Source organism: Tursiops truncatus, chromosome 1 (assembly GCF_011762595.2).
Source record: "Tursiops truncatus isolate mTurTru1 chromosome 1, mTurTru1.mat.Y, whole genome shotgun sequence".
Taxonomy (NCBI): domain Eukaryota; kingdom Metazoa; phylum Chordata; class Mammalia; order Artiodactyla; family Delphinidae; genus Tursiops; species Tursiops truncatus.
Window position 1 is genome coordinate 87,554,816 of NC_047034.1, and position 26,783 is coordinate 87,581,598.

General features: G+C 40.3%; 1 protein-coding gene across 2 annotated transcripts in view; it reads right to left on the reverse strand.

Annotated features, from left to right (window-relative positions):
- The window catches only part of AHCYL1 (adenosylhomocysteinase like 1), a 47,618-nt gene that overhangs the window by 9,157 nt on the left and 11,678 nt on the right, over positions 1-26,783 (reverse strand). The window contains exons 2-16 of one of the 2 annotated variants that reach the window (XM_019919839.3): positions 12,189-12,300; positions 9,530-9,673; positions 8,265-8,365; positions 7,727-7,829; positions 6,469-6,563; positions 5,783-5,889; positions 4,823-4,939; positions 4,504-4,567; positions 3,610-3,698; positions 3,176-3,246; positions 2,705-2,799; positions 2,521-2,619; positions 2,058-2,126; positions 1,523-1,601; positions 262-382 (exon numbers count right to left, since the gene is read on the reverse strand). In XM_019919839.3, the coding sequence (XP_019775398.1) occupies positions 262-382; positions 1,523-1,601; positions 2,058-2,126; positions 2,521-2,619; positions 2,705-2,799; positions 3,176-3,246; positions 3,610-3,698; positions 4,504-4,567; positions 4,823-4,939; positions 5,783-5,889; positions 6,469-6,563; positions 7,727-7,829; positions 8,265-8,365; positions 9,530-9,673; positions 12,189-12,300 (1,466 nt within the window). Of the gene's footprint in view, positions 1-257; positions 383-1,522; positions 1,602-2,057; positions 2,127-2,520; positions 2,620-2,704; positions 2,800-3,175; positions 3,247-3,609; positions 3,699-4,503; positions 4,568-4,822; positions 4,940-5,782; positions 5,890-6,468; positions 6,564-7,726; positions 7,830-8,264; positions 8,366-9,529; positions 9,674-12,188; positions 12,301-26,783 lie in introns of those variants that run through there. The other variant, XM_019919840.3, reaches the window with a different exon arrangement.

The following is a 26,783-nucleotide window of genomic DNA, read 5'->3' on the forward strand; positions in this document are numbered from 1 at the left end:
TTTTACAAAATAAGCCGGGGCCCCATTCTAGACTAACTCTATTAGAATCTCTGGGGGTGAGGCTCAAGCTCCAAAATCTTAGGACATGCTGACTTCTTTACATCTACTACTAGATACACAATTTCTCTGTTTACCTTGTTAGTGTGGGGCAGAGTTCTTGTACTCTTCAAAATTAGCTATAACACTATTTAAAAAAGCTGGCTAGCCTGCATGGCTTAATATTGGGGAGAAGAGCTTTTCATTTACTTTCTCCCAAGTTACCTGTAATAATTGGGTTTGAATGGCCCGTTTTTGTTGAGTCCCAGATATTTTGCTTGGTCATCTGTCAGCTCTGTCAGGTGGGCATCAAATGATGGCAGGTGCAAGCTGGCAACGTACTCATCTAGGAAGAACAAAGCGGCAGGGGGGCAGACTCCATTTCAAATATGCCTCTCAGGGCATAGCTTCCCCCTATTTTCATCTGAAGCTTCTTTGAGAGAGAGGACAAGGCTTGGAATAACTTCGAAAGAATCTAACTCGGAATATTTGCTTAATTTTAAAAAACCCCTCAAAGTTGCCTTTAAGGTATTTCTCTCAGTACATCCAGAGTGCACTTAGAAAGCCATTTGCCAGTGGGACAAAATGGGCCGACTTGTTCCTCCCCATTCTTCTCTGGCAAAGCTTTTGGGTTCACCTCAATGGCCAACATACCATGTACTATTCTCACTTCCCTGCAGCAACTTCCTTAGCTGGATCATAGTCAAATTATGAATCAAAGTGGACACCAGTAAGGTCAAAAGAGTTAAGTCATCAACATTTACTTACGATAAGATCCAAAAAGGCCTCAAATCTTAGGATCATGGATTTCTAAGGCAGCCGGCACAAATGTATTAGTTTTCCATAGATAAGCTTCCTGGGCTTTTGCCTTTATGAATATGAATTAAAAACCAAAAGCCAACACCCAAAGGTAAGCTGAGGTAAGCTGTTGAAGGGGACAACAGCAAGAAGTTTTTTAGCTTTCAGACGACGGGGGTTTGGGCTGACCAATGAGAGGGGAGGTTGGCACCATATTCAGAAAGGTGAAGAACTAAAGAGGATGCATTATGTCACGTGAACACAACACAGTTGACCCCTGGAATGACAGATTTTTTGTATATCTCATAGAAGATGGACAATAAAAACTATATTTCTTTGTTTCTCTCATTTTGGTCCCAGGCTGTAATCAGTGGTAGTAAGTTTACTAAACTTCATAAAGCTACTCAGGATAAGAGCATCTACCCTAAACCATTGTGCTAAAGCACCTTTACTCATTAGCTGTAATTCTTACTAAAATTTTGCAATATATTTAGTATTATTCTCACTTTACTGATAAAGAAACTGAGGCTCATGGAGATTAGAACTTGTCCCGAGGTCCAAAAACCACTAAGTGCTAGAATAGGGATTAGAATCCTGACTCTAAATCTAATGCTTTTCATGATATTCATTTTACCAAACCATGCAACAGTCTGGGGAATCAATATAGGTTTCTACTGTTTTCACTCACCCATTTTCTTAGGAAGCAAGTATACATCTTGTTTGTATCGCCCCTCAGGTGCATTATAGAGTTCTATCAGTGCCAAAGCCTAAGAAGGGAAAAGAGGGTCAAAAAACACAAAAACGCTTCTTAGGGACATTAAAAAACAAAAACAAAAGAACTAGATTTAACAGGGTCTTGGGGTAAATATTTAAGTGATCTACCACAGTGACAGCACACAGGACTTGGACTGTAATAAACACGAGCACACAACATGGGAGGATTTACTGGTGCTTTTGTTTAGTTCCTAATAAAAGAAGACACTAAATACAATTGAGCTGAAACACTATATTCTAAATTAAAACAGCCAACCAAAGGGACACAAACACTGACTCTGCCTGCTAATGATTATTTTCTACACTTGAGAAAGCCGAAATCTTGACAACTTGTAACCTGAAGAAAACAGGTTGATAAGAACACAGGAGGGCACACTCTCACTGGAACTCTGATCTACGCCCAGTTCCACTCATCTTAGTGCAGGCTAAGCCGGCCTTTTGTCACATACCTGTGTTGTAGCTGTGATGGACAGAACAAAGGTGGGAACTGTGGAGCAGCTCAGATTGAGCAGACGACCCTAAAAAGTTGAAACAGTTGTGTTATCCCTCTGTCATGTCATGCAAGTCACACAAATGCTGGAAAGGACTTTATACTCCTTCTAGACTCAGTTAGTAGAGGAAGAATTACAGCTCCAAATCAGGACTCTAGGTTTTATCTTATTTTCTGCAAGTCCATCTGAGTCTGACAAACTGAAGAATCAGCTGTGGTCAGGAAGTAGTATGTTACTTAGTAAAAAGTAGGTATTTTTTGAGTGATTCTATTCGGAGACCAGACTATTTGAGAAATATACCTCTACCCAAAGACAGAATTCAGGGAAACATAGGCCGAATATGTTTACCCTGCCACCCCTCCCCGGATGGCTCTAACCATATCGTTTGTGCTGTACTGCCCGAACCCTTCTGTGTGTGCACCTCTGCCAGAAGGACGACGCGTTTGCCATCTGGCCAGATGACATGATCCACCTGAGAACGTACTCGCTCCCATGTCAGCTCCGGAGTGCGGAGGCTGGTCTGAAAGGAAGAGAGCGCAGTTGACTGGCTATAATGGGAGGAAGCAAAAAAAGGCCTAGCAACAAATCAATGAGAGAAGGCTTACCACATCAATTTCCGTGTTTGAGTGGCCCATATTGCATACGATACAACTGTTTTTCATGCGATCCAGATGCTCCCGTGTCACTACGTTCTTATTTCCTAAAAGTAAAGGAGAGTGGCTGAGGAAACAGATCCTGGCGGGGAAAGGTACTGACTAGCTTTCAGTTAGAACGTGGGACAGAGGTTTGCTGGCACTGAAGAGCATGTATACATTGTGAGGAAAGAAGTGTGTGTTGCCTAACAGCTCTTTAGGCTCAGTTATTTGGTTTTAAGATCAAGCAGGATAAAAAGCCACCAAGGAAAAAGGCTCTTTGTTCAGGAAAATATGTTAAGGTTCTGATAGCTTACTCTAGTTCTCAGACTTCTAAACACAACACAGGTCTTACCTACTTTATATAAAAGTTAATTAGATCATTTTCAAGATTTAACCTCAGAGTTAATACTCCTCCATGTACACCAAAGCACTGACACTTACCTGTGCAAGTTATTACGACATCAACTTGCCGGATGACTTCATTCAGCTTTACCACCCTGAACCCATCCATGCTGGAAGAAAAGGAAGGAACACTATGAGCAAAAGCAAGGAGGCAGTGGGACAGAAGCTGGTCACAAAATGAGACAATTAAATGTCTTTCTAAAGTTAAATCCAGGGCTACCTCGCTGGAATGGTAGTAATAAGCTGTGCTAAACTATACACACTGGGCTCTTCAGACTCCCCAAGATTCCATCCAGGAAGGGAAAACACCAAGAAGCTCTATGAGTGCCCTATGATTACAATGCAGGGAATAAAGCAATCTTAGCCTTCTCCTTCTTTGAGAAATTTCTCCAAGGAACGGTTAATACAATAATCAAACTCTTAGAAACATAAAGTCCCTGGAGTGAACCTAATGGTATTACCACTGTTCTTACCAGGCCTGCAGAGCACAGATGGGGTCAATTTCTGTGATATAGACAATTGCTCCGAGGGCCTTGAGAGCAGCACAGCAGCCCTTTCCCACCTGCAGAGCATAAGGAAGAAGTCAGGTCCATTCAGGCACAGATATTTAGGCAGGTAGGCTCTCTGGGAGATGGGAATTAGCCTCCCTGAAACCACCAATCATCTAGCAAGTCCTTGCAAAGATGCTCCAATCCAAGCAGAGGAGAAACAGATCCTGATTATGTTGTGACCCTTAGAGGAGTGATTTAGCAGACATTTCAAGGGCTTTAGCAAGGGCTGAAGCTTGGGATAGTAAAAGAGATAAAGGAAATAAAAGTATCACCATCAAGGAAACAAGACCAAGGAAGATCAACTGTAACCTCTAGTTTCTTGTTCCAGGAAAGCCTGATAACTATCACTTGAGAAGCATCTCACTCAAGGACAGCCTAGCAGCTCAGAAACTTCTGTGGGTCACTGTTTATGACAATAAATAAAGTCTCCTGTCATCTATTCTAGTTTAGAGATAATCAACTATATGCCACTTCAGGTTTTACCCTTCACTCCACTAAGTCACCTGTGGGACCAAAATGCTACATATTTCCTTGAATTAAGTCTCATAATGAAAAGGTTACTGTTATAACTGGGGGGAAATGATGGCAACATTCCATACCATAAGACAAAGTGGTGAAATCTGAAAACTCAATTCGTTCTATATGTCTCTATTCATAAATCTGAATAAAGGACTTTTGCTACTATTTTGAGACACTTTATCTAAAAGCATATTTTAAACCCTGCATCAGTAACTCTACACTGACAGCACAAGTCTCCTTCACTCAAAATTTCTAACAAGTCTGTGAAAAGGCAGACACTGAGGCCCAGCTACTTACCTCACCATAGCCACACACCACCACTTGTTTCCCACCAAACATTACATCTGTGGTCCTCTTCAGGCTGTGGAAACAGACAAGCCTCAACTCAAACATTATTAGATCAAATACAGTCCCTCTGAAAATTTAAGTGTGGGCAATGCCCCATTAGAACTTCAACTGGAAGTTGGCTGGGCTCAGTATGAGATAGAATGCCTCTAACAAACTTTTAAAGCCATAGGAAGACCAGGGGGCAAAACTGGAGGGATATCAGACTAACATTATAACCCAACCCAAATTTACCCCCTATAAATTTGAATAATTATACGTTTCAACCTACCCATCTAAAATGGATTCTCGGCAGCAGTATAAGTTATCAAATTTCTGTTTGGTAACAGAATCGTTGACGTTCATGGCTGGAACACAGAGTTTCCCAGCTTTGGAGAGCTGATACAGCCTAAAGGGAGAAGAAAGCCACAAAAACGAAAACAAAGTTAGCTGGTAAAACACAGTAGCTGGCAAAGTCTGCCTAATTCTCTTCAAGCTCTGTGCTGCCCTCCCCAGTCTTATTTATTGCCCAAGAATATTAGTAAACAAGGTAATTCCTTGTTATCCCTCCTAACTTCTTTTCATTTTCTCTTTCCCAACTCCCCCCCGCCTTTTTTTGGAAGGAAAAAAACCTTTCAATTGAAGAAATTTACTTCTCTTTCATAAAAGGGGATACATTTCCTTAGACCAGAATTTTCTTAATCTTTAAAAAAAATCCATGCCTACTTCTGATAAAGATTATCAATGATTCTGATATGGTTCCGTGTGTGTGTGTGTGTGTGTGTGTGTGTGTGTGTGTGTGTGTAAGCATGTGCAAGGTGCCCCCAAAGGAGAAACACTCTCTCAGATATTTTATAGGTACTCCAACAAGCAAATAATATTTTGCCCAGTTTTATTTTTTGTAATGTGTATAACATATAGTTTTACAATAGATTTTTTTCGTATTTCAGATATAAAATTATAATCCAAAATTGAATACAGTTTTTCAAGATATATTCATTCCCTACCTCCCAGCAATGACTGAGAATCACAGTGGAATAAATGGGAGAGAAAATCTCTGAACTAGAATCTGAAATAACTTCCTTTTAGGGTCTCCTTGATTTTTTCCAAAGGTATATATACTCAAAAGTTTTATCTAATGAAGATACTCCCATTTAGTTACAAGGCTGAAACATAGCCCTAAAGCCTAAAAGAGACCAGAAGAATCTGCTGAGGCAAGGACACAAGGGGCAGCTACTCCAGAATCTGTTACCTGTGAACACCAGTCACGCTCTCTTCCACAATGCCTCGGATCTTCTTAAACACGTTTGGATACTTCTTATAAACCCAGTGGGTTAAGTCTCCCCCATCATCCAGGATCTATAGAACAGCCAGAAGACTTCTATGGGCATTCAGGCTGCTAGAGCTGGGGGGAACTTTGAACCCACTTTCTGCACTAGTAAGAGAGCCCTGTATGTTTTGGAGAGCACTCCTCAGAGCTCCTTAGAGCAGGTTTAGACAGTGGAAACACAGTCAAATTTGTTGGTGTAAAATGGTTAAAAGGATTCCTAAGTTTGTTCTAGGCTATGGTGAAGAGTAGTAGGCTAATCACAGACTCATTTTTTAGTCTAGAGCCCTGATATAAAGCCCCTTGGAACGTAAAAGGAGAGCTGGGGCAGGAAGGAAAGAAACCAGAATTTTACTCCAAAGAGGTACCATATCATTTTCTTCTATTGCATTCTGCTGTGTATGAGCCACATGTGTTCAGTTGGTCTTACCCTTCCCCCGCCTTTCCATTCAGTACTCAGACCCATCCTGAATAGGTATCAAGCTAACCATTTTGGCAACAAAGTAAGTGCATAAGACCAAACATCCGAAACATATTTAGGGAACCATGCTTTGAGGGAAAAAAGGAAAGAAATCCATTGTCAAAAGTGTAGGATGAATATGCGTTATTACCATGTTGGCTTGCCACCCATCCATGTTCACACAGCGGTCAATACACCACCAGAAGTCATCTTCTGACTCGCCCTTCCAAGCAAACACTGCAACTCCTGTAGAGATGGAAACAAATCAGCTCATTCCTCTTTGGGGGAGTGTCCTATACCAACATCACTCTCTGATATCCAGGTGAAGAGAAAAAGGCTAAAGAAATTACGCTGGAAAGGAAACAACTTACGGAGGGCAAGAAGTCAAAAGAGCATCTTTAGTTCAGAAATTAGTTAAGAATTTAAGGGACTTTTGTTTTTGAAAGTATTTTAGAACCTTAAAATGTTATTCTCTTCAGTCAATTTTATACGTGGAACTTTATTCTAAGGAGATAAAATGAAGTGGGAATCAAAACAAAGCTGTTCACTACAGCATTATTTATATTAACAAATATCTTGAAACAAACTAAATGTTCAACATTAGGAAAACAGTGAAGTAAAACCCCATGGCCATATGACTATTATAAATGATGCTGTCGAAGTTTTCAGTGACATGGAAACTACTTCTGAAAATGTTATATTTACGTTATAAAATTGTATATATACCGAGACTTATTTCTGTAAAAAGTGAACAGAAAAATGGAAAAATATGTCAAATATTATCTCTGTGTAGCAGGATTTTAGTTTTTTTGGGGAACCTCTTAAATTTTCTGCAATAAACATCAGAAAAGAGTAAACAAGAAAAACAAAAGTACTATACAGTTGTTTTCTGAGGATCATAGGAAGATGGGAGAACCTTAAAGAAACTTCAGAGTGATTTTCCTTTGAACATTTTAACAATAAAAATTACTTATGTTTAACTGAACTCGTAAGTAGTTCATATATTTTCAATGAAATATTGAACACCAAATTATCTAATGAACTATCAAATAGATGGTACCTCTTACTTGTGTTCTCTCAAAAGTGAGGAGACTTTTGTGAAAGGAGACCAGCTGAGCTCATACTCACACAGCTCACATAGTTTAAAGTTCTTTCTCGTTCATTTAACATTAGAATTGGGCATTTCCCCATATATTATATTCTTTACAAAGATCATTTTAAATGACTATACAATATTCCATTATGCATATGGACCTTTATTATCCATTTCCTTCCTGTTGACACTTTTATTACCCTCCACATTTTACAGCACCTAGACATACATGACATTGTAAAGATAATTCTGATATGTAAAAATTATGTTTAGATAATTATTTTGCAGCGAAGTCGGTGAAAAAAGCCGAACTTACCAGCCTCAGCCAGTGCTGCAGCCACTTCATTTTGAGTGGAGTAGATGTTGCAGGCAGACCAGCGGCACTGAGCCCCCAGGGCACAGAGTGTTTCAATCAACACCTATACAGATGTATAGGAAGACAGTGAGAAGGAGGAGGGCCATACTTGAGTGGTAACTAAGAGAACAATGCCCAGCAACTCAGCAGCAACAGGTGCTACACTGGGAAGTTACAAAAGGGTGTGTAATCCACTAGTCAGTAAACTGGAATCTAACTTTACCCCCCCAAAATGGTCCCAAACATCTTAATAACATATTTATAACAATCACATTTTTTCAAATCGAGATCTCCCTAAGTCAGGTTGGTTAAAAGTAGGTTATATCTACACAATCAAAGTAGAAAACCCCATTATTGTGTAACTGGGAGGTTCCACTTAATAGTTAGCACTTGGAAGTTAGATAGGGAAGGAAAAGCAAGTTAAAAAAAAAAAGAAAAAGTGTCCCTCCCCACCCCCACTCCCATCAGAAGACCATCACTTTTCTCCCAACAAACTCACCGCTGTCTGGGCTGTGATATGTGTACAGCCCACTATTTTAGCACCAGCCAAGGGCTTCTCTCCCTGAGCACGTTTCCTGAGTGAAATCAGAGCAGACATGTCTGTGAAAGAACAGAGTATTTGAGCTAGGTCTGCACTAGCAATATCATTAATTCCTGCCCCAGCGACATCTAGGGCTGGTCTGGATCTGTTGAGATATCGTGAGGTAAGGAAGAAAAAACTCTAAGCACATTTTTATTTTTATTTTATTTTTGGCCGTGCCACGCGGCTTGTGGGATTTTAGTTCCCCGACCAGGGATTGAACCCGGGCCCTTGGCAGGGAGAGCATGGAGTCCTAACCACTGGACGGCCAGGGAATTCCCTCTAAGCATATTTATTTGATGTCTGGCAGCTTCAACTGCAGAACAACAGCAGTGAGTTGTCATCTAATCACTTGGAATTTCTCTCTTCCTCTACAGTTTCAGCCTTATATACAGAGGGCTTATATGTAGTCAAATTCTCAAAAGTGATAGAAATGGAAGGTGAGTGTCACCATTCATCTGGGAGAAGAGGGAGGTAGTTATGGCATTGGCTAATGGATTCCTATATACTACAATCATCAGACCAGGAAGAAAGACTTTACATCAGCAGAAGCCACTTGCTTCTGTTTTTCTACGCTGTCTAATCCTATTCTATCAGTTTGTTTGAGTTCTGTACTCCTGCCCAGTATAGAACATGCCTCCAATGTGAAAACAACAAGAGTAAAGAGACATTATTGCGAGTGGGGCTGGGTAGAGAAACCAAGATTTAACTGATTGTCAGTCATTTTTACTCTTGCTCCAGCAGAGGGTGCTCAGGATCAAAGACCAAAAGAGACCCTAGGCCACCACATCCTTAGCTGAAAACCCTCCCACATTTGCTGCTTCTGGGAAATCTGGGTCTCTGAGATTGGCAGCTATGGTAGGATCCCGCAGAACTAACCACCATGTACTGATCCAGGACTTGCTGACTCTGCAAGCAGATCTTTGAATATGGTATCATGCGGGAGGAAAAGGGCAAGTACTCTGTGTAATTACCACACGCTGAGAACAGGAAGCAGCAGGGAGAACAAGAACAAGAATCCTGAGGCTCAAGCTCCATACAGATAGACTTGTTTATACAAAAGCCCAGGATACTGGAGTTTCCCAGGAGACTTTCAAGTTAGCTTTCCAGCCTTAAGTTGTTTGTGCATTCTGATGGCTAGCAAGTGGGCTGCTTCTGGTCCCCTACCCACTCCCTTTCTTTACCTTGCTCTGCAATCTCAATCTCCCGGCGTCCAAATTCTGCCTGCTTGATGTTCTTCACACAGAAATTGCTGCTGCCCTTGGAGTTGGTTTGCTGCTTTTCTCGGGGGGAAACCTCATCATCAGAGCTATCTGTATAGGACGCAGCTAGAACCAGGAAAGAAAGAAATGAGGAAAGAAAAACCTCAATGGCCCCAACTCCACAGAGTGCAGTCACCAAGGGACTCTCATTTAAGTTAAGCGAACACTCTTAATTGGAGCCACCTTTTACGTCTCTCTCCGTTCTACTCCTCCAGAGTCTAAGAAATGGTAATGAATGAAACTGTTGTAGATCTTTCGGTATTGTGGCCCTTTCCCCGCCCCGCCCCACCATGACTTTGCCATTAGTGCCTGTGATAAGGAGCTATTGATCCCAAACCTGCACCAGCTCAAGAGAATCCCTCAAAACAGGGGCACTTGGTCCCAACCGGGACTGGAACCAGACATGGCAAAAATGGAAGAATAATTTAGGCCATATAAGGAATGTTATTTCTATAGATCACTATTCTCAAACTTAAGTATCTAAAGCATCTGTCAGAATCACATGGAAGGCTTGTTGAAACACAGATGGCTAGGGCCCCACTGCCGGAAACTCCCATTCAGTAGGTCTCAGATGGGACCCAAGAATTAGCATTTCTAACAAATCCCCAAGTGCTGCTGATATTGCTGTTTAGAGGATCATACTTTGAGAACCATTACTGTAAAAGAATAAAAACAGTAAGATAACCTTATCTTATAAAATCTTATAAAGAGATTTTACACTAGGTTGCACTAAGGAACACAGAAATGCCACAAAAGATGAGCAGCACTGATTCTGTTGCCAGCCCTGAGATCACTCAAGATGTTCAACTTTAAAAAGCAGCTTCACAAAAAGCCAAAAATGTCCTTGCAGATAGATACGCAGGAGAATATAAAGCAAGGAGAATATAAAACAATCACTCCTTACCTCTCAAATCACTTTTTTTCTCTCACTGAATATTTTCCTGATCACCGTCTCTGCCAGTGTACCAGGTCTCTCGCTGACTTCTACATACACATCCTCCTCTGTCCAGCTAACACAAATACTACTAAAGGTTATCTATCCACTAGGACAATTTAACTCTACCACTAAGCTTTTAAAAATGCTCTACTAGGTCCCCATAAAACATGGCCATCAAGATCTTTAAAGACTTCTTAAAGCTTCCATCACTCATCCCAACTTTTTCTCTCATAACACAATCTTTCAAATTTTTTTCTCTTAGCTATAATTAGCCTGCTTGCCACCTATCACTTTTTGTATCTGTCTCACTCCAAGACACCTTTTCACTTATGACAGCCATTATATTTTGGAACCTTTTCTTGCACACATGCTCACAGTGAGACTGCATATTCATTTATTTCCGTACTTAACCCTGTATACCACCATTTGTACTTGTCTGCCTATCTTGTCCATAATGGGTTAACAGTGTCACAGGGCAGAGAATAAGTTTTTAAAAATTGTCTATCCGTTTCTTTTTTTTTAAACAGTCCTTATACCTCAAGCCCAGTCCTAATGTTAGTAATGCAATGCAAACAAGATTATGGCAAAAGAAAATAAATGGCTTTTGGTACAAATTCCTTTGCTGACATTCATAGCAATCTATGACCTTGAGCAAGCCTTTTAATCTTTTAACAATGTTTCCTCAGTTGAACAATGAGGGGGTTGGATTAGATGCCCCGTTTCTTCCAGTACTCAAACTAAGATTCTATATCCTTTTCCATGTTAATTTTCTAATACCCGCCTCTAAAGTTGAGAAGGGCACAGTTCAAAGCAGAAAAAAAGACTGCTTATATAGGGATAAGATAGGAGAGGAGAACTAAAAAGAAACAGCTGGAGCCACATTAGTTGGACTCTTTCCCACTCCAGAGGTTAACAGGGGAAGATATTTCAACATAAAGGGTAACCTAGTAAATAAAAAGAGCTAAATACTAATTTTTTTTTGCGGTACGCGGGCCTCTCACCGCCGTGGCCTCTCCCATTGCGGAGCACAGGCTCCGGACGCGCAGGCTCAGCAGCCGTGTCTCACGGGCCCAGCGGCTCTGCGGCATGTGGAATCCTCCCGGACCGGGGCATGAACCCGTGTCCCCTGCATCAGCAGGCGGACTCTCAACCACTGCGCCACCAGGGAAGCCCACTAATTTTTATTGTTGACAATTCAAGCAGTCTTAAAGGCAAGAAAGAAAAATAGGTGGCAGGGTATATCTTTAACAAAGAAATCAGAAATTATGCTTCCAAAGTACACCTCTTCTTCAAGGCCAGTTCTGGCAGCCAAAATACCATTGATTTTCTCCCTTCTCAATGTGGGTGAATAAACGTGGGAATGGGAACCGGCCCAGTACTACCAACCAGGAACTGGCCACAGACCACACACAGAGACCATCGGGGAGGGAAGTCTCACGATGACAAAAGCTTCTCCAGCTACAACCCTGGCTGGGAACATTCCCACTGCCCAACCACTAGTTATCAGCTTTCAGCACAAAGACAGGCAGTCCTGACATGAGGTATTTTCAGATCCTAGATAAGTGAAAAGAACTGGGTAGAGTACTAGCTCAAGACTCTGGAATAGGGAGGAGAGATCAGAAAGAACAGGAAGTTCACACCTACCGGAACTGTAGCTGTCAGTGGAGGACTGAGAAATAGAGCGAGACAAAGATCGTCGACCAGTCTTGGTGGGGAATTTGGTGAACTCCTGCATGTCATCAGCAAACTGGATTTGCTATAAGAGGAAGACAAAAAGTTGAAACTTACAACAAGGATTCTATGAAATGTTTCATTTTTAAAGGCTATACATTGCCTCCCCTAAAAGCTAGTATTATCAGGTGGCTCCTACTAAGCCAGTAATTCTTCCACCAGAAATGAGGGTGGAGGAGGCTATTCTTTGACTCCTCCCAAAATGCCAATTACTATCTCTTCCCGATGGCTTCAGCAGAATTTTGTGGGTACAGGGGGAGGAGAGAGAGCTTAAGACCCAACTTCGTTTAGCATTTGTCTAATTTCACAGGTCTTCCTTCCCACGTTCCATAAAGTTTTCTTTTCTCTTCTCTTATAACCCTGAGACATTAAACTCTTTACCCTTGCTCTCAACTCTATCAAAAAGCAGGCATAATCTCTTAGGGCTTCTGCTTGATTTTTATTTCAGAATATTCTCTTGTAGCATATTCTTATCCTGAAGTTAGCAATGGTCTTGTTTTTTTGAAAGAATTACGAAGAGATGCCTTAAATGGTGATGGGCATTGGGGTGCTAATAGTCAGAGTCCAATCATGTACCTATCCTTCACAAAGCCAATGGAATATTTCCAGAACCTTCTATACACAGTAAAATACCAGAATATTCTAATAAAAATTTAAAAACACACATACCATAGTAAATTCCAACTAATTAGGACCTATATATATATATATATATATTTTTTTTTTTTTGCGGTACGCGGGCCTCTCACTGCTGTGGCCTCTCCCGTTGCGGAGCACAGGTGCCGGACGCACAGGCCCAGTGGCCATGGCTCACGGGCCCAGCCGCTCCGCGGCATGTGGGATCTTCCCGGACTGGGGCACAAACCCGTGTCCCCTGCATCGGCAGGTGGACCCTCAACCACTGTGTCACCAGGGAAGCCCAAATTAGGACTAATTTGAAGGAAGGAGAGAATAATGACTTGGTAAACTCTGTATTAAAAACTTACTTAACCATAATTCAAAAAGAGTCATGTACCACGATGTTCACTGCGGCACTATTTACAATAGCCAGGACATGGAAGCAACCTAAGCGTCCATTGACAGATGAATGGATAAAGAAATATGGCACATATATACAGTGGAATATTACTCAGCCCTAAAAAGAAACGAAATTGAGTTATTTGTAGTGAGGTGAATGGACCTAGAGTCTGTCATACAGAGTGAAGAAAGTCAGAAAGAGAAAAACAAATACCATATGCTAATACATATATACGGAATCTAAAAAAAAATGGTTCTGATGAACCTAGGGGCAGTACAGGAATAAAGACACAGACGTAGAGAATGGACTTGAGGACACGGGGAAGGGGAAGGGTAAGCTGGGATGAAGTAAGAGTAGCACTGACATATATACACTACCAAATGTAAAATAGCTAGTGGGAAGCAGCTGCATGGCACAGGGAGATCAGCTCGGTGCTTTGCGACCACCTAGAGGGGTGGGATAAGGAGGGTGGGAGGGAGATGCAAGAGGGAGGGGATATGGAGGTATATGTATGCATATAGCTGATTCACTTTGTTATACAGCAGAAACTAACACAACACTGTAAAGCAATTATACTCCAATAAAAATGTTAAAAAAAAACTTTCTTAAATGAAATAAGGCAGAAACAGATAACTTTTGAAGGATACTTGGAAGACCGGCTTTAATAAATAGCAAATAGCTTACAATTAACATTATTTATAGTTAAATTATTTAGTGTTTCTAAAGTGTAGGAAAACACTTCTATTAACTGGTTTAAACCTTCCTCCTAAATGCCTGTTTAAACTCTGACAAACCCTTTCTTTGAAATATAAAATAAACCTCGACCTCCTCTGAAAAACAGAATGGTTTGAGAATCTGAATCAAGCTTCTCCTCACAAGCTGATTAAATCTGAAAAGGTTCCCATGGAGAATTCATTAAGCTAAGTTTTCAGCAAATAATATCTGGAAATGTAACCTATTACAGATTAAAATCTTCTCTCCATAATGCTAGCAACCTGGTTATAGGCATTTTGAAGCCAGGAATAGTAAAACGCCCATTAGTTACAGCTGCTAAACATTCCCCTCCTCTGTCATATGTACCCTCCAGCTAGGGTAGCATCTGGTGGCAGTGTAAGAATCAGGCATAACTGTGCAGCCTAGGCACAGGCAGCTAATATGAGCAAGGCGATTACTGAATTAGTAGGATTCTACAGGTAATGAAGCAGTAATCAAGGGAACACAGACTTGTGTTTTTACACCAAGAATCAAAGCGGAGAATACTGATGTCACAGATAATACTACTGGGCAGCAGGCCTGAAAGAAAAACTTCAGTGTACTTTCATTTTAAACCTACCTTGGCTTACCATCCAACTGGGCAGTTTTTCTTTAGGTTACTTTGTGAAATAGAGAGGAGGCAGAGTCCACAGACTGTATTTTTAAGTTTAAGGACAGATCCTAAAGGCATGGAAGGGAAAGAGAGCTACATATTCTGGCATCTAGACCAGGATCTTGCACATAGGAAGCGTTCAATAATTATTTGTAGAATGAGTGACTCTTTCAAATTTCTTTCTTCTATAAGATCAAGTCAATTGAATTTCAAAAATAAATAAGTAAATAATAAAGATTCAAGCTAAACCACAAACACTACACCTGAACTTGATTAACAAGTATCTTCGTACACCTGAAGAAGCAGCTTTTTTAGTTTAGGTGCTAAAACTTTAATTAGCTTAAATGTCAAAAACACAACTGCCTTTCAAACCCAAACCAAACCAAACCAAAACCATTTATTGAAGTGACCACAAGTCAGCATCTGCCCTTCTAGATAGGATTTCCCACTGTATGTTCACATGACTTCTGCAGTCAGCAAAGCTAGATTTACTGAAGGGATTAATCCAGGGCCAAGGTAATGACTTTCAACCCAATATGCAGTTATTTTGGTGGCAGAAAAAACAGTCAAGAGACCATCAACACCGTTTAACACTCTCCAGAGGCAGCTCTTCCTCCATCAGCTTCCTTGCTCCTGGCCTAGGCAGCCTATTTGGAAGTTGCTCTCCTCTAATGACTGTTACGACTCCCTCCCTGTTCATCTTTTTTTTCCCCCAAAGGTTCTGGGTATATTCCCAGACACCACCTACCTGGGGGTAGGAAGGGTGAGGGAGGGAAATGCAATAACATTTGCAGTTTTTTTAAATAAAAAATATAGACAGCCTGCTGTGTCAAGACAGATATGTATTTCTTTAGTAACCTAAGAACTAATAGTCATAATCCCACCTTGTAGAATGGGATTAGGCTTTAGTAGCCTAAAGCTTAGCAAAATCTTTCCCATCTAAAAATATGAGACTGTTGCAAGCAGCTTACTAATCACTGCAGCGCCTCATCTCTCAGATAATGAATATGGTCCATATTTGAAGTGGGCAGAGAGTTAACTCAGGCCATGACATAAATGGGTCACTGTCTATTCTTGCAGCATATTGATAATCTCAATGCTTATAAATAAAATGATTCAGCTACACAAAGATACATGATAACCTTGTCTTCTCTCCCACCCCAAACTACGTGCAGAAGAGAACCTATATCAATAACTGCTGCTGTGAAATGCAGCTTCTCTGCTAGTTTCCATCAGGCCTGCTAGCTCCACTGGCTGTCTTCATAGCTAGTAGCTCTGTCTCCTCCTTGGTGAAATACCTCCTGGAGTGTTGTTCACCTTCACATTGTAAATAGACAGTGCTGCCAAAAGCAATTTACAGATATCACAAGTTTTCTCTCTAGTGAAGCCAGATCTCAATAATAGCCTTCTAATTGGGTTGGACTCACTGCATTTAAGCAAAACATGGTTATTCAGTTGAAAACAAAATACAAAAAATGACTACAAAGTCGTCTGTTTACATTACTTCCTATTTATCATGATTTCTTCCAATCATTATTAAGTCTTAATTGGTATGCTTTCATGTTTCTTCAATCTAGACCTGTAAGGAATGCCAGGTCTAATATGATGTAGGATGGGGATGAGGAGGAGGGAAAAGAAGATAGTTGAAGTCCAAAAAGGTCTGAAAATCAAAAAGTCCTATGTTAAAGAACTATTCTGTTTCAATACTCACTACCCCATATAAACAGCCTTACCCACAACAAACACACCAGTGTTCTATTTTTTTGGCCGGGCCACGTGGTTTGCAGGATCTTACTTCCTCGACCAGGGATTGAACCCAGGCCCACGGCAGTGAAAGCACGGAGTCCTAACCACTGGACCGCCAGGGAATTCCCACCAGTGTTCTATTCCTGAACTAATATCAATCATATATGAGAAAGGTTAGAATATCAGATTGACCCATTCTGCAAATAGCACATCCAAATACAGAAGTGTACTTGCTGTGCCTTAGCGACTCAATTAAATGTCAGGCCAATTTTATGTGCTATTTTAGAGCACCTTTTAAAATAGCTTGGTGGGTACAATGGTTGACTCTTCTATGTGATACTGAGAATGGTAAGAAAAGTTCTACTGAAGAAACAATTTGGCGTATGGTACATCTACCACCTAGTGGTAAGTCTAGTGACAGTCTGAGCTAAAAGAATTGCTCTACAGAACCTAGCAAGAAGAAGGAATCATAGGCAATCGATAACAGCTATAAGACTCCAGAGAAGAAAAACAGTCGTATACTACTTGTTTAGTTGATCTTAATTGATATTTTTTACCATCAGAAGCTGAGAAGTTTACTTCCACAAACACATGGTCTATCTACTCAGATTAAGTAGCTTAATTACACTTCCTTCCCAGGTCCCATCCAATTTTGCCTTCTAGGTCCTAAATCAGAGAATTAATAGCCACCAGAATTCCGCTATGACACTATGGCCAGTGGAGGGTGATCAGGATAATATTCAGGGTATTACATTCCTTTAGTCAATACATCTAGTAGGCACCAACTAAGTACTCAGTGCTATTTCAGGAAAGATCTATGGAAGATCTATGGACTCCTTCCAGGACTCCTACCACATCTTTTCTAATCCCCTTTTCACACATCTTCTGGCTAATTTATTCTTTCTTCCACAGATTCTACTCTCACCTGCTTTTTTTTCAGAGGAAATGAAGAGAGTATGGCTGTCAGCATAAAAAAAGTCCAAGACCTTTTCTTGATACTTACCACTGATCAGTCTGATTCCCATTTCAGATGAATCCAAAGAAACAGTTATCAATAAACACCAACTTCTTGGTACAAGAACTATTTCAGACTTTCAATCAGGCAAAAGAAATTTCCCAAATGAAAGGCATCCCTTTCTCAACTTGTGGCCCGCAGGTACACCAACAGAAAACAGCTTATCTCAAGGGAATCAATCTCAGGCCACAGAGTCGAACCCAGAGCCACCTCCAGTCACTTCTTCCATTCCCTGGTGCAGAAACCAGTCTTCTGAGACTCGGCAGGTTTTGGCTGCTCACTGTCCTCCTTCCCTGTCTCAAGTTTCTTAAGTTCTCAGTTTCCCCAGATGGGGCCTGAGTTTCTAGAGGGAGGGGGTAGGCCAGCTAATCACAGCACACATCTCCCTCCCCCACTCCACTGGGCTGTGTCTCAATAGTAACAGGATATAACACACACACACACTGCTAGAAACCAATTCCACTGTCACAAGAAACACTCCTTTCAAAATGGGACTCAACTTGATCTTTCTTCAATGTTGGTGGGAGCAAGGGGTGTGGCAAAACCAGGGCCCACACTGCTGAGTCACTTAAATGGTGAGGAAGGAACATAAAGCTTGAAAAACTCTGCCAAAGAGTGGTTTTACCCTTATCAGCTACTCCCCCTCTCTTTGTATTAGAGAGCACACTTCATTGGCTTTCTATTATCTCCTAAAGTGCTCTAGTGAAAGTGAGTGATCTAGGCCTCCAACTGCCAACTAGAGGTAAAATTAAGAGGTTTAAAAAATGGCAACAAGTGGGCTTCCCTGGTGACGCAGTGGTTGAGAGTCCGCCTGCCGACACAGGAGACATGGGTTCGTGCACCGGTCCGGGAAGATCCCACATGCCGCGGAGCGGCTGGGCCCGTGAGCCATGGCTGCTGAGCCTGCGCGTCCGGAGCCTGTGCTCCGCAACAGGAGAGGCCACAGCAGTGAGAGGCCCACGTACCGCAAAAAAAAAAAAAAAAAGCAACAAGTAAGAGGAAAGGCTTCCTAATCTTTTGAAAACCACAAATTACAACAGAACATAACATGCAACCGGACTATGTTTCAATTGCCTATTTAGCTATCTACCTGTCCAATTGCCTGGCCAGTTCCAACTTTCCTCATCCTCAATCCGTCTACCAATATTATATGAAAACATTCCGGTCATTCTTTTTCTCCTGACACTGAATTATCATTAACTCTAGGGTTGTTTTTTTTTCGTTGCTGTTTTTTGTACAGGTGACTGAAGAAATCTAGGTTCTTGGAACATACCCATGGCTTTACTGATACGCCAAAGTTCCCCCCACCGCATCCCCCAGCACCAGTTGGCACGTTCTATTTATTTTTCCAACTTTATTACGATCATTTTCAACATAAAAAAATTAACACAATATAATGAACATTTGTATACCCTCCATCTAGATTGAAGCTTTCCATTTTCCATATTAGGTTTCTTTCTCTATCTCTATACATATACACACATGCATACTTTCAAACAGTCCTGCAAAAAAATTTTTCCAAATATAAAAATTCATAATAAATTCTTCAGAATGCATCTTCTAACAAAGATATTCTTCTACAGAGCCCCTATAACATTATAATACTTAAGAACATTAACAACAATTCTATATCATCAAATATCCAGTCTGTATTCAAATTTACTTAATTTTTCTCAAGTATATCCTTCATAGTTGTAAACCCGGCTCTTCCAACCCAGGATGGAATCAAGGTTCACTAAATGCATTTGGTTGTTAGGTTCTTTTAGTTTCTGCTAATTTAGAAGAGTTCTCCTGCTTCCCACCTGCCCGCCCCCCCACCGTGCTCTGTGATACTGACTTTTCCTCCCGGAGTCCAAGCCAGTTGCCTTATAGAATCTCCTTTTTTTTTTTTTTTTTTTTTTTTTTTGCGGTACGCGGGCCTCTCACTGCTGGCCTCTCCCGCTGCGGAGCACAGGCTCCTGACACGCAGGCTCAGCGGCCACGGCTCACGGGCCCAGCCGCTCCACGGCATGTGGGATCCTCCTGGAGCGGGGCATGAACCCGTGTCCCCTGCATCGGCAGGTGGACTCTCAACCACTGCGCCACCAGGGAAGCCCTCTCCCATATTTTGAATTTTTCAGACTGTTTCCTTCCTGTGAACTGGATGTTCAGTTTTGGGGTTTGATTAGAAAGAGGTTAAAATTTGGCAAGAATATTTCATAGTTGGTGTTGTATACTTTACTTCGCAGCGTATCAGGAGGCACATAAAGTCAGGTTGTTCCACTACTGGGGACACTAACCTGAAACCCCTGGTTAAAGTGACGAACATCAGTCTTTGAAAGGAATATTTTCTCCTTTGCAAGTAAAGGTTAATTTGTGGGGTGATCCTTGTCAGCCTGTGAATGTCCTGTTCCCTAGTGACTTTACCATCTGTTCATAATCCTTGCCTGAGCCAATTATACTGGGGGGGGAGGGGGGTTTATAGAATCATGATTCCTATCATTCTTTCCACATATATTAGGCTGGCATGTAAAGAAAAGCTTTTCTTCTTTCTCTTTCACTTTTTTTTTTTACGTGTCATTCATATTTTATTTATCCAATATGTTACACTCAATTATATGAGTGCACTGAATGCTCCAATTGTCCCAAACTGGGCCAGTGGGAGCCTCCTTTAAGCTGACTCTTCTGTTCTTTTGACATGATCCCATTTAAATGATTCCTTTCTTTCCGACATAAGAAGATATACCAGGCTCATCTTGTTCTTTCTCTGCTTCAGACCTAGAATCAGTCATTTCTCCAGGGAGCCCTGATTTCTTTCAGCGGGGAAAGGTATTTAGAAACTAAAATCTGGATATAATGTCTGCCTATTGCTATGAGAGGTGTCAGTGCTTCTAAGTTCTTTCAGTAGAGAGAGAAATTAATCTTTTTTGTTTTACTCATGAGTACATATTGATACTTTTTTTCAAATTTAACATTACCATTTTAAAAATTTTTAATTTTCCTATTTGTATCTTTTTTTTTATGGTGACAATCTTGGTCTCTAACAGCAATACAATATTTACTTATTTGCTTTAGTCTATACTACACATAAAATAATTTCAAAATTACAAGGCTAATATTATTAACAATAATCTATGCAGTGAAGTGTCAATATTTCATTGAAGTTCTTTTTTTCCTTAGAATATATTTCACAAAGAGTATGCATAGTCAAAGTACTTTTTTCTGGGTGATTGTGTAATCTTCCTGATATGTAGTTAGGTTCATTTGTTTCTGTTTATATGCAATTTTAAGATTTCCTTTTTCTTCTCTTAATTTTATTTTTTGACATATAAAACACATCTCAAAAATTTTAAAGGTATACTCAGAGAAGTCTCATTTCCATTCCTATCCCCCCAACTCTGTTCCACTCTCCCTAATTTTCATTAATTTCTGGTTTAGCCTTCTTATGTTCATTTTTTGAGGTAGGAAAAGCAAATATGTATTTATATTCTTATTTTCCCTCTCTTTCTTATTCAAAAGGTAGCAGCTAAAATATTCTGCACCTTGTTTTTTTTTTCACTTGTAAATCACTTTGTATTGGTTCAGAGAGTATAAGAATCAACAATTCTTGAATGTCAGGAAAGACCAAGCCTGGTTACACATATATACAAACCTTACATGTTTGTAATAAAAAGTCATTAGCCTTAATTCGCAGTCCTCTTTAAAGCCAATACTGATTTTAAGTGAAGCTCACAAGATGTGAAACTTGCAAACCTTACTGCAAAGTACACTGGGATATTCTTTAAGATGAAAACACAACTGCTTACAAATTAGGCAAATCTGTATTTTTCAAACAAATTGCTATGAGAAGAAAAGTTATCACTGAAAGCAAGTAATCAGTGGATATCTCTAGAAGGAAGATGGAGTCTGGCATTTTGGAAGGTGGCCACATAGACTGAGTAAATGCCATCTGTGTAATTTCTTAGCCTATCAAATTGGAACAAGATTGGAGATGTTATAAGAACAATTCTTCCTTCCTTGATCTGGAAGTCTAGCTTAAATAAACTTGAAAGCCAATTACATCTTAGAAATTTAAACCCTCTTTACATATTCACTTGAGTGAGTGAATCCCACCTGTGATATGGCAGAAGAAATACAAGTAGCTCCCAATAAGTAGCAGCTGAGTCCACGAGGGTCAGCATTCAGAACCCTAGACTAATACTCAACAAAGGTTAATGAGACCTTTTTTTTAGTCACCATCCACTGCTTCCCATCAAGTACAGGCTCAAGGGAGGAAAAAATCACCAAAACTCAATATTAAATAACATTATCTGACTTTAAAGACCTAATGTTAAATACTATGTAGTAACAGGTATTGCTTCCAGAGATGAGTGGGTCAATAGGACTCTTCAGAATCCATTCTGTAGTTAGACTGGATATTTTCAGGTTCAAAGAACAAGGTGAAACCACTTTAAAGATCAGCTGCAGCAAGCTTTAGTTTCCACAGCTCTTAAAAACAAAACACAAAATATTAAGCTTCTAATACATGGACAAGAATCTATCAAAGATCATCAGTCACATCAAAAACATGATTGTAGGGCTTCCCTGGTGGTGCAGTGGTTGAGAGTCCGCCTGCCAATGCAGGGGACACGGGTTCGTGCCCTGGTATGGGAAGATCCCACATGCCATGGAGCGGATGGACCCATGAGCCATGGCTGCTGAGCCTGCGCGTCCGGAGCCTGTGCTCTGCAACGGGAGAGGCCACAACAGTGAGAGGCCCACGTACCGTAAAAAACAACAACAACGACAACAACATGATTGTAGGGACTTCCCTGGTGGTGCAGTGGTTAAGAATCCGCTTGCCAGTGCAGGGGACATGGGTTCGAGCCCTGCTCTGGGAAGATCCCACATGCCATGGAGCAACTAAGCCTGTGCGCCACAACTACTAAAGCCCGTGTACCTAGAGCCCGTGCTCAGCAACAAGAGAAGCCACCACAATGAGAAGCACGCGCACCACAACAAAGAGTAGCTCCCATTTGCCACAACTAGAGAAAGCCCGCGTGCAGCAACGAAGACCCAACACAGCCAAAAATAAATAAATAAATAAATAAAACATAATTGTATTTTTCATTGTAGAGAGGCAGTATTTGCCATCCTTGATGTTCTAACTTGAGGTGTTTATGTTCAATTTTAGATAAGTCTCAGTATAAAATAATGACCTTAGATAGCCTACAAGAAACAAGCTGGTTGAAAGAAATTGTAGGCCGAAACATCTTTGGAGCTATTGAAAAATAAGAGCTACCTGTTGTTCCAGAATGAATACAGTACAATCCCCCTATTCTCGCTGCCTCCCAGACCTGAAGACAAAGTTTGGGTTTTCCTGACCTATGACTTTCTGATTAGCCATATTCTAATGAGTAAAGTGGACAGATAAGCAAGGATAAAGGTCTCTTGCTTTTGGCTGTATGGTAAACCAAAAGCCAAAACCAACTCTTGTATAGGAAAAGTTATTCAGCTAATTTTACCAGTAACACTGCTAGAATATCACTGATCTAAATGTTTTTCAAACCATTTTTGTTTAAATCTTGGCATACAAAGAACAAGCAAATCCACTCGAGGGCACTCAATTAGGACTTTTTACTTAAAGCTGATTAGCAGTTTGAAATCCACACTTGCTAGCATGGTGAAAACCAAGGTCCTGAATGCCTAGATTTCTATGACTTTCTAGTTTAAGCAGCTGCTTCAACATTAGTGGCTGTGGCTAAGATTTTCTTATAGAGGATTTGTATTTTCAAAACATTCTGGAATCCTTTGACTGCTGGATCTACCCTTCACAGATGACAAAACAGAACAGGGGTGAGAGTTAAGTGACTTGCTCGAGGCAATTTGCTACCAACATTAACAACAACAACAACAAACCCAGTTAAGTAAAAAAACAAAACAAACCCCCCCCCCCCACAAAAACAGTACTATTATCCTTCGTTTGTAACAGGCTGGGGGAAACAGCAGCGTTCCCCTTTATTTTCAAGGAGTTAGTTTACAGAACAGTCTACTATTGCACTAAAGCTTTCTGAACTTACAATATCAGTTGAACATGGTGAGCTTTGGGGGAGGGAAAAGAACTCTCAGTTCCAAAATCCACACTGGTTTTGGGAGAAGTGAAATGATGCAAAGAAAAGTCATATTAAGTTGCCAATGAATTGCCATTGAGAGAGACTGCTCCTTAGACGTGGAAAGGGTGAAGAGAGAACAGGAGAGCCCAAACATTGTGGAAGCAAAAAGCTCCACTCTGGCATATGCTTCAACTGTCTTTTGGGGATGGATTGGGGAGGAGGAGAAAGTACAAGCAGTCTAATCCTGACACTTTCTGATGAAAGAAATGACCCATGAGCTTCCCATTGGAATCAAAAGCAATTTAAAAACTCCACCTGATATATAAACCAATTCAAATGATTGTGCTAATTTATTTCTTCTAGTTGAACTACCTATAAAGTAGAATTACATATTTATAACTATATAAGCCTAAAATTTTAGACATGAAATTTATTATTATTCTTTTAGCTGTATCAAAGCAAGAAAATATCTTAAAACGTAGATTTCTCCCAATAGTGAGTATTTACTTCCTTTTAGGAAAATGCCCCTTCTGTTGATATTTTATATTTGGGTTTTAATGTAATTTGGATTGGATACAGAGTTTATCCTTTACCCCTCTACCCTTTTTTTTTTTTTGGCTGCACCTCACGGCATACGGGATCTTAGTTCCCCAACCAGGGATCGAACCTGCACCCCCTGCAGTGGAACCTCAGAGTCTTAAATGCTGGACCACCAGAGAAATCCCTACTGCTCGTATTTTAAATAATTTCTGCTTTCTTTTAAATGAGAAATATCTGATCTTTTAAAAAATATATAAGTAGAACATTTAAATGTAATTTATTTAGTACCTTTCATGTAAGGAGGAGAAGTTCGTGTGAAAGATTTAATATTTAAATTTTAGATACTCTTAAACCTTCCAATCCTTAGTGTCTCTAGTCTTTCAGAGCCTCTTAAAAAAATATAGTAAGTCCCCTACATACAAACCTTCAAGTCGCCAACTTTCAAAGATGTGAACGTGTCTGCTTGTCCAATCACGCAAGTTAGTTCACGTGTCTGGCATACGTTGTGCATCCCCTACCAGTGGTTGTGTTTTTGTGTACTTTACTGTATAGTACTGTATAAAGTACAGTAGTACAGTATCTTTATTTCAAGCCCTGGATGTCCAGAAGCAAGTGTAAAAGCAGCAGTGATGTAGCTCGTACTGCTAAGAAGAGCCAAGCAATAACGATGGAAACAAAAGTGAAAATAATTGAGAGAGTGGAGCGACAAGAGGAAGAAGTAACTGAAGAACCAAAGAGATTCACAACCCAGGAAATGGCAAGGGAACTTTCTTTATTTGACGAGGCACTGTTAGTTTTTGAGGCACAGGACCCGAACATAGAATGGTACACAAAGGTTGCAGCAGCCTTCAGAATGTTCAGAATGCAATCCAGTGCTACCGTGTTAACTATGATGAGAAAAAAAAGAGCTACTACCCAGACATCACTGGATTGTTTTTTAAGAGGGTAGATAGAATTGAATCCAGCAAGGAACCAGAACCTGTGCCATCAACGTCAGGCATTTGAGTGAAATTGCAGTTTGCCCTCTGTCTCCTGTTGCTGAAAATCCTTCAGCTTTCCCACCTCCTAGCTCCTCCAGTCAGTAACTCTTCTTGCCTGTTCACTCGATACCAGCCCCTGTATGCCAGCTGCTGTACTGTACTACTGTACTTTTCAAGGTACTGTACTGTAAGATTAAAAATGTTTTCTTAAAAAAAAAAACTCCACCTGTATTTACTTATACACAGAGGTTTTCAATTTGGTATGGTTAAAACTGACCAATGATTGTTTTTTCTGGTTATCTTGGAAACCCGCTGGCTATCTTCATAAGATATGACGATGCTTTAAAACATGCAGCAAAGAATATATTTTAAATGTGCTTTTTATCAGCGTTTATTTATCCTGTGCAGAACAGTGATGGGGGAACTTTTCTTTCACACACTAACACTTAGTATAATTAGAGAACATGCCCTTAAATTGAGAACATTCTACTAGGTTCCTTTCTCAACTGGGGTGTACCACTCAAACACTACCTACTTCAGGTCACTTGCACTTTATAACATGTCTGAAAGATCTAGTGAGGTTGGATTTTCCCAATTCAAAATGAGCTATAAGTAAATTTGGGAACCTCCCAGTAAAATTTTTAGATAAAGACACATTTTGTCACTGATGCTTTCCCACTTTCTGGTACCACTTCTCTAACTGACTCTGCTACAACTAAAAAAAAAAAGTTCTTGTAAGGTTATTAATTTTATTGAAGTATTCTGGACTTAACTGACATAATATATGATTACTGAATCTTGGTTTCATATCCACGGTAGACATTATATTATATAAAGTACTCATTTAATGAACAAGAAAAAAATCCTGGCTATATGGTTTTTAAGAACAGTACAATTTTCCCAAAAACTCAATAGTAGGTTTTAACTATATAGCTTCATAAGCTGAACAGAACCTCAAAATAAATCTAAACAGACCCAGGAAGTGAGGTCTGAAATTCCTTTGATCATTTTAAAGGGCTTCTTTAAAAATAGAAAATAAAGATAGTTGGTGGTATGATTATATTCTACTAGATTAGGTAGCTTTGACTTTAATGCATCATTGAGCAAACAATGAGATGTCTTTTATATTAAATAGCAGGTTGTAAGGTTTCACAGCAAAATATTTTTTCCATATGCTGGAGAGCAGTTACAACTGGAACCATCTAGAGCCTCCCGGCTCCTCTGGGGAGGAGGACTGTGAGTACTGTTCTCTAACGGGCTCTGAATTTATAGAAGTTTGGCCTGGAAGGCCTTGAATACAGCACTTATTCAGCAACCCCTCAATGTGGGTCTGGAAAGTTCTCCTTAGACTTAGGCAGAGAAACAAGAATATCCCTGTAAAGACCACCTTAAGAGGTCTTGGCCTGTGGTTATACTAAAGGCCAGATTTCAGGGAGGTAAAGGTAGAACTGGCATAGAACTCTGCAAGCTCGTTGTGCTCCAATCTCTAAATCTGGCTGTGTCTTTTCTACATAATTCTTTCTCCCGTTGCCTCAAATGAAATTTCATTCATATTTCTGTAGTACATGTTACACACTGGACTAACTCTGAGGAATGGTTCTGCCATTCATTCAAGTCAAACACCAACTTTTCTAGGGATAGAGACATACTAATATTGGTATAAATAAAGCAAAGCCTTATCTACCCTCCCCTTTTTACCCTAACGTAAACAGACCCCTTCAGGACTAAAAAGGAATCTTTTGTCTGGGTCTCAAATCTATTCACTTCGGCTT